The sequence below is a fragment of the Vigna radiata genome, chromosome 10, assembly GCF_000741045.1.
Source record: "Vigna radiata var. radiata cultivar VC1973A chromosome 10, Vradiata_ver6, whole genome shotgun sequence".
Taxonomy (NCBI): Eukaryota; Viridiplantae; Streptophyta; class Magnoliopsida; order Fabales; family Fabaceae; genus Vigna; species Vigna radiata.
This window is the reverse complement of record NC_028360.1, coordinates 2,135,193-2,143,610: the sequence shown is the minus strand read 5'-3', so window position 1 is coordinate 2,143,610 and position 8,418 is coordinate 2,135,193. Positions and strand designations below refer to the sequence as shown.

Here is an 8,418-nt window from a genome sequence, read left to right as displayed (position 1 = left end):
ACTATCTATTATTAGAAGAAGTTCCTATGGAAAGTCATAGTTATAGTTAGGGGTGGACAAATAGAACTGCACTGCACTGAACTCCTAAAAACTAAAAATTAGTTTGTTTAAACTGAACTAAACTGTAAAATAGTTCAGAGAAACTAAACTGAACTGTTTTTTGTTTTATCAAACTGAATTGAAATGTACTATACTAAATTGTAATAAAATACAATATAAACTAAATTGAACTATTAACTGAATTGAATTATACTAAATTGTATTAAACTACAATATAAACTGAACTAAATTATACTAACTGAATTGTAAACTGCACTGATTTTATAAACTGAATTGTAAACTGCAGTATGTTTTTTTAATTTTATTTTCGTTCAAACAAATGACGTTTTTTCAAAATTGTTTTCTGAAAAACTTAAAAAGTCACTTAAGCCATACAATTTTTTGCTTATTAGACTATTTTGTTTTCTTCTTTTTCATTGATCTTTAGAGGATTGCATGAGAATTTCATTATAAACGTGAAATAAATATTAATACCTAGTAATATTTAATTTAATTTAAATTAACATTTTATTTAATAACTTTATTATTAATATATAATTAATATTATTCTTATTTATTCCTGATGTTAACTTTTTTGTTATTATAAATAACATAAACAAATATTTTGCGTGTATATAAAAGATAACGTTGAAATAATAAAAGCGTGTATGAACGTAAAAATAATAAAACTTTTAAAAATAAATAATTTTGAAATAATGACTTTAAAAATTTAATGTGTGGAGAAATAGATAGAAAAGTAATTAGAGAATAATAATAATTAATTATGTCATGGAAAATTATATCACAGAAATAAGAGATAAGAGTTATTAATTATAGTATATGATAAGACTTTACACGCATTCAATTTAGTACATGAGTATTTCAAATTTTAAATATATATTATTAATGTGTTTTAATGAATGTTATATTGAGATTTAATGGTATATACAAATGTCTTTCTTGAAATGTGGGAGGAAGATGAGAGGGAGTGATGCATGAGAAGAAGGGGCTTAAAACAAAGTACAGTTAACTATAGTTAACTGAACAAAAAATTTCTTAAGTTCATTTTTTAAAAATTGAACCATAAAACAGTATATTTAAGTTATAGTAAAAATTGATTAGTTTTTTTTAGTATAATATAGTACATTTAACTATTGTACAGTGCAATTCAGTTATTTTTGCTCAGCCCTAGCTATAATGATTGCTTTAGGATTGTTAGCACTTATCCTTTGTTCCCTCCACTCTCTGACATTTTATTGATTCAATGGGCTCATGATATATTTGGCCAAAGTTTTAGCTCCACATGCTATCTACATTAGGGTTCTTTAATACACATGAAACTTAGTCGTAAAATAAATATTGTAAAACCTATATATTTCAGTTCCCTAAACCCACTAGTGTAGAAAGGACTTTAGACGTAAGTTATTTTGGGCTTTTAATGTCACCCCCAGAACCGACGTTTATGTGGGTGATGTTAATGGGACGTCGGTTTTTTGTAGGTGCGACGTCGATATAGACGTCGGTTCAGATCAAAGAACGACGTCTACAAAGACATCAGTCATTGCTCTAACCGACATCTAAGGTAACCTTAGATGTCGGTTTGTAACACTTGGGACGTCTATAAAGCTATCAAACATTGCATCAACTGACGTCTTTGGGACATCATAGACGTCGGTTTGTACATTAACCGACGTCTATGAAGTGATCGTTGTGTTTTGGTGCGGTTTTTGTCGTGTCTTGGGGTAGCATAGTAGCACCTCCTTCCTTTGCTAGTTTTCTCGTAAGGAAAACTTGTGTCTTTTGGACTTCTCATGGCATTTCAACCCAAAGACGAACTTGGGTCGTTGCCTAGGTCCATTCCGACCGCCAATGAAAAAGAATACGGTGAGAATACACCGTATACTTATTTGTTGACGGTCAGAATGGACATAGGCAACAATCCAAGTTCGTCCTTAGGTTGAAATGCCATGAAAAATCCAAAAAACGCAAGTTTTCCTTACGATGAAACAAGCAAAGGGAGAAGATGCACTACGCTACACAAAGACACAACAAAAAAACCGCACCAAAACACAACGAAAACTCATTTCAATAAGTTCAAAGGAGAGATAATGTATCAAAGATTACTTTAATCAGAGTAAAAACAACTTTAAATAGTTAAAAGGAGAGGAAACTTACTTGGAAATGCAGAGCAACGGAGAGAAAAGGTAAAGACGATCAAAGTGTGGGTTCGCAAACCGCTGGTTTGCAGTGTTATTTAACAAGAAATTAGACGTCTGTTGTACACAAAATCGACGTCTAAAATAGCAAATATGTCGGTCTCCTGACTAATATGACGTCCATTCGATTTAAAAATTAATATTTCTGTTGTATATAGATGTCGGCTTGGCGGGATAAGACGTCTCGTGGACAGAAACAAATGTCTTTTCACATACCTAGTAGGATTTTAGACGTCGGTACCTGAGGTAACTAACATCTAGAGTTGTATATAGATGTCAATGTGGCAGGATCCGACTTCTATAGGGCTGAAAAGAGTGACTATTCACTTGCTTGACAAACATATATGCGTCAGTTAAAAGCAGCCCGACGTCTATATGTCTGACAGATGGTGAGTAGCATTAATTTCCGCCATATAGATGTCGTTGCCCCCGTCAATGCGGCGGGATCCGACGTCTATAGGCTTAATAGAGTGACTATTCACCTGCTTGACAGACATATAGGCGTCAGTTAGTAGGAGCCCTACGTCTATATGTCTGATATGTAGGTAAGCAACATTAAGTTCCGCAATATAGACATCGGGGGCCCCTGTAGGACCGACGTCTATAAGGCTGAAGGAAATGACTCTTCACTTAACTGTGAGAAATATAGACGTCAGGTTGGAAGCGGCGACGTCTAAAATACTATAGACGTCGGAGATCGACCTAACGGACGCCTATATTGCCAACTTTTTTACAAAAATACCACCGGTCATCAATATACGTCGCGCTTATCCTTAACCGACGTCTAATGTGTGACGTTACACAACATTTTTGCACTAGTGACCCTAAACCCATATATTTTTCATTTTTTCACATATTTTCTCCAAGGTTTACATACTAATCATAAGACGGAAAGAATGTAAGATACGAATAATATATGATGATTCTTACACGTGCAGGTGAATTTTATATTTTATATTTTACCTGAGTAAATTCTGTGCAATTCCACATATTTTATATTTTTCATATCGTTTTCTTTCGACATAAAATTTCATATCATAATAGGTTCATATACGCACTCAATTGATAGGAATGAATACTCCTCAATCTAAATTTAAACTAAAAGAGGCTAAGAGCAAAAACAGAAAGTTAAGAAAAGTAGTCTCTACTAATATGCATCAATCGCTTCCACAATCTTGGGATTGGTGAAAATTTTTGTCGGCCAATATGAAATCAAAAGAATCTGTTAAATCAATTTAAAAATTCAATATCCAAATTAAAACTGAATTTAAGAATATTAATTTCACAAAATCTATAGTTTATTCTAACATTTAATAACAAATAAAGACTGTTTTAAGTTGTCGAACTTTACTATTTCAGCGATTTTGCACTTGATAGCTTTATATAAAAAATTAAAATTTTGTCGAAATTTACTATAATTCACAAGATCATATGATAGCTAATGTTCCATTTCATAGCAAACAATTACAGTTTCCGAAAATAAAAATAAATGTAATTGAAGGGCGTGTGATGAAAGATAACATGGTTTCTAATTGAGACGCAAAGTTATGTTCCTCTATTGTGCTTTCTCTTTCAGGATATGTAACTTGTCTCCAGCCAAAGCAAAAGAGAAGCATTTTCCCCAACAAAAAGACTATACAGACTAAAGCAAAAGAAACAAAGCAGAGAACAGCACATGTAGTTTTTTCATACGCCAACTACGTAAAGATAGAGAATGAAAAGGAAGAGTATATGACAAGAGCTGAAACCTTCATCTTTTGTTTCCTTATCGATGATGAAGATCTACATCACAACCACTCCAAACCTGAACTGTAACAAAAGAGAAAAGGTGCAAAGAATAATCTGTCAGCAAAAGCAAATTAAAGAGAAACTATAGCTCTTTTTTCTACCTCTGATGAATCGTTCTTTAAGAATAACAAGTGCTACAGCGTGAAGAACGTTTGCATGTCGTTCTACGGTGTTAAATACGTTAATTAACAACAATATATATACTTTTTCTTTTTCATTTGAATTTCTTAATTATTAAGGGAAGAAAAAAAAAAGGCATGTTATCCATGCATGCATGCTGTTCTATTTAAAACGATGAAAGACGATAGGAAAAGAAAGAGATGTGGTCGGAGAGAGAAGAAGAAAGAAGGTAAAGGGAAATGGTAAATCCTATCCCAAACTTTGCCAGGAACATTTGGGGCAAATGGAACATTCAGGGTGTTGTCCTTTTGAGTCTGACCATGCAAATAGTTCTGATATTCATAGCTCCTTTCAGAAAACGGTCGAGAAATACATTGTTGGTTTCAGTGCTTTGGTTCACGTACCTTGTGGCAGATGTCACAGCGGATTTCTGTGTTGGCCTCATCTCCAACAAATATGGTGATAAAGACACGGCAGTTTCCACCATCGATGACTACTTGCGAGCGTTCTGGACACCCTTTCTGCTGCTGCACTTGGGTGGNCCTGACACCATTACTGCTTTTTCTCTCGAGGACAATGAACTTTGGCTCAGGCACATGCTTGGACTCACGGTGCAGGTAAACCTAATTTACTTTCAATTCTATAATATATATGTATTTTGCTGAGAGAAAAAATTAATCTGTGTAGTATCTGACGAACATATATTTTCCAATCATAATACTTAAATATAATATACTGCTTTAGATATTCCAATATCCAAGCACTTTGACATTGTTGGTTTAATTTGAAAGAAAATTATATTCTACATCACCTTGTATAATTATATTTTTCTTTTACTCTTCTAATGTTTCAAGGAGTCAGATTTATATATTCAACAATGTTTGACAATCCCAATTTCGTACATTGTGCAAATTTCATCATCTTTTATAAATTTATTCCATAGGTACTGTAATAAGAAAGTAATAAACAAGTCCCAGGTACAGAAAATGCGCAAGGAAGGAGTGAAATTAAGTCAACATGAATCCATGTATATTGCATTGTATATCTATTAAGTAAACAATATAATACTTAAAAAAAAGCAACATCAACACTCATTATATAAAAGCAACATAATACAAGATGAGTCCAAATTATGAAGATGTGAAAACCATAGTAAGGTCTGGCTTTCGAAGAATAAAGTGTAGCCTCTCTCTTCCTTTAATTTGTCATTAAAAGAGTAGTGTGTTGGAAATATTCTAGTATGGCAAAAAATAATATTTTTATTTTTACCCTTTTTTCTCTCCTGTTATTGTTAAGTTTATAATTGATCTCTTAAAGCTCGTATTAATATTTTATGTTTTATCATATGACAATCCAACTGGGTAAGGTATGATAGTTAGACTTTAAAAGCTTATATTTAATGTGCTTCAAAGATGAATTTTATAAATATCTGACCTTTTATATTGACAGGTATGTCTAACGGGTTACGTGTTCCTGTTGACACTTCCTGAAAACACGTTATTGATCCCTACAGTCCTAGTTTTCATGGCAGGGGTCATCAAATTTGCAGAACGAACTATTTCTCTTCAACATGCAAGTGCTGACAACTTCCGACAATCTATGATTCAAAAGGCTGATCCAGGTCCCAATTATGCAAAGCTCATGGATGAGCTGAAATCAAGACAGGATGCAGGACTTCCAGCACACATAGTAACCATGCCAGAAATCTCAGAACAATATTTGTACTTTGATGAGTCAGAACTAGCTCCTGCCAAACCAGATGATCAACACACCAAGACACCTTCTATAGACAAAAGTGATGACCAAATTGATGGCATTGACCCTTACAAACAATCTCAAGTGAAAGAAACACCCATTAGTGCCAACGCACAACCAGACACTCCCAAGAGTAAGCCATCTAAAGCTTAAGCTAAGCAACATCAACCGAATAGTATTCATTGTTATAATTTTTAGATTAATTATGTTTTCACTCCACCAAATTTTGACTAATTTGCTTTTCGTTTATCCAAATTTATTTTGAAAATAACCACTTTCAAACTTTGATTTAGGTCTCCCCCGTGAAGACGGAGATTCTTCAACTCAGAGAAATGTTGAGAAAGAGCTATCGGATTTGGAAGTAATGAAGGATGCTTATGACTACTTCAACAAATTCAAAGGGCTCGTTGTTGACATGATCTACAGCTTCCAGGAACGCAATGAGAGTCGCACTTATTTTCTCCAAAGAACAGCATTGGATGCTTTGAGAGTGATAGAGGTTGAACTCAACTTCATCTACCAAGCTTTCTACACCAAGACAACCATTATAGAGAGCTGGTTAGGGCTTTCTTTTCGATTTCTGTCCATTGCTTCAGTGGTAGCAGCTTTGGTTGTTTTCATTTTTGACGAAAAGAGGGGTTGCGAACCCTTTGATGTTACAGTCACNTTTCGATTTCTGTCCATTGCTTCAGTGGTAGCAGCTTTGGTTGTTTTCATTTTTGACGAAAAGAGGGGTTGCGAACCCTTTGATGTTACAGTCACCTACATATTGTTGTATGGTGCTGTATCCTTGGAAGTCGTNTCCATTTTCATGTTCATTTTCTCTGACTACTCNTTTGCANTATTGTACTCTCGCGGCTCTCAGAAAATCAGTGATTCTGATNGTGGCACTAGAGTTGGCACGGTAGCAAAAAAACTAGCCACNACTTTCAGTTNNGTCCTGAAGCTTAAGAAACCCAAATGGACAAAACACAAGGATAACAAGCCAAAATGGTTAGAAAAAGAGGAATACNAAGTTTTGAAAAGATGCGTACTGTTTCGTAGATGGTCTGAAACCATCTCGGCATTCAACTTGATATCACGTTGCTTAGACAAGAAGAATAAATGGTTGGATTGGGTGATTAGAAAAATTNGAGTCGAAGAGTTTGTGGAAAAATGGGTGTNTGAGAAGAAGAGGCCATTGCTTCAGAAACTTTGGATTTTTATATTTGACGAGCTGAAAAGAAAATCTGGGGATGCAGAAGATGTTGAAACTATTCAAAGAATATGTTCCTCTAGAGGAGAGTGGGTTATCCGGGAAGGTGATCTAGATCTATCACAAGATGACCGGAACAAGTTGTTGCCTTATGTGGAACGCAACAAAGTCACCTTTGATGAGTGCCTAATTATGTGGCACATTGCCACTGACCTCTTGTTCTATGTTGAACATAAGGAGCAGATAGCTCCAGATCTCGAGAAAGGAAATCATGATGATGGTGTAAATGGTGATAAAGCGGGGCAAAAGAAAACGGAAGAGAATAAAAAGAAAGAAAATAATGATCATGATCTCAAGCAAGTAAANCATGGTGATTGTGAATATAGTGATATTGAACTGCGGCATTTTAGTAAGCTTTTGTCGGATTACATGTTGTATCTCTTGATCATGCAACCTTCCATGATGTCTGCTNTTAGGGGAATTGGGCAGAAAAGATTCCTAAACGTGCGTGAAGATGCCACTAACGTCCTAGACACGTGTGAAGAGGCCACTAACTTCTTACACAAGAGGAGAAGTATTGCTGCTCGAGAAAAGAAAATGATAGAGGGAGAAGAAAAACGAGAAGAAGAGAGAACTATGATGACGTCGACCAGACCAAATTGGCTTCTCTATCAGGCAAGGGACAAGTGGGACAAGCTTGGAGAATTCATTAAGTTCATCAAAAGGGTAATATATGATCCCCTCTCAAATTATACACACACACCAATTACAAATGCTCTAAACTTAACACCACTATTAAAATGAAAAAAGTCTAAGCTATCACTCTTCCTAGATTTCATAATAAACACACACACATATATATATAGTTCAAAATTTTATCAGCACTAATTATGTTTTAAAAATTTCAATCATTTTAAATCATTCATTATATTTATACTTTTGTCTGCCTAGGGGTTAAGTGGCACTCGCTGTGGTCGAATTCTTTTGAAAGAAAAAGAAAAGGATAAAGATCCAGAAAGTAAAATGAAGAAGGCATGCGAGGCACTAGATAGTGTGTCTGTTGAATATGAACCCTCTGCTGTGAAGGGAGATCGGAGCAAATCTTTGTTATTCGATGCGTGTAAATTGGCGAGTGTTATAAGACATTTAGAGGGGACGAACAAATGGGAACTGATGGCACAAGTATGGGTGGAATTATTATCATATGCAGCAGCAAATTGCATACCAATCACTCATGTCCAACAACTTAGTAAAGGTGGAGAATTCCTTTCCATTGTTTGGCTATTGATGACTCATTTAGGCCTA

General features: G+C 34.7%; 1 protein-coding gene and 1 long non-coding RNA gene across 5 annotated transcripts in view; one reads left to right on the top strand and one right to left on the bottom strand.

The window, feature by feature from the left end:
• Positions 1–3,639: 3,639 nt before the first annotated feature.
• The window catches only part of LOC106775716, a 17,339-nt gene continuing 12,560 nt past the window's right edge, over positions 3,640–8,418 (bottom strand). For 2 of the 3 annotated variants that reach the window (XR_001376828.2, XR_002669901.1), the window contains 2 exons: positions 4,568–4,786; positions 3,640–4,064 (listed from right to left, as the gene is read on the bottom strand). This is a non-coding gene — a long non-coding RNA (uncharacterized LOC106775716). Of the gene's footprint in view, positions 4,065–4,567; positions 4,825–8,418 lie in introns of all 3 variants that reach the window. The other variant, XR_002669902.1, reaches the window with a different exon arrangement.
• LOC106774675 overlaps positions 4,071–8,418 on the top strand; it is a 23,003-nt gene continuing 18,655 nt past the window's right edge. The window contains exons 1-5 of one of the 2 annotated variants that reach the window (XM_022786890.1): positions 4,071–4,780; positions 5,613–6,051; positions 6,212–6,516; positions 6,613–7,839; positions 8,065–8,329. In XM_022786890.1, the coding sequence (XP_022642611.1) occupies positions 4,403–4,780; positions 5,613–6,051; positions 6,212–6,516; positions 6,613–7,839; positions 8,065–8,329 (2,614 nt within the window). In that variant the 5' untranslated portion in view covers positions 4,071–4,402. Of the gene's footprint in view, positions 4,781–5,612; positions 6,052–6,211; positions 6,517–6,612; positions 7,840–8,064; positions 8,414–8,418 lie in introns of both variants that reach the window. The other variant, XM_022786889.1, reaches the window with a different exon arrangement.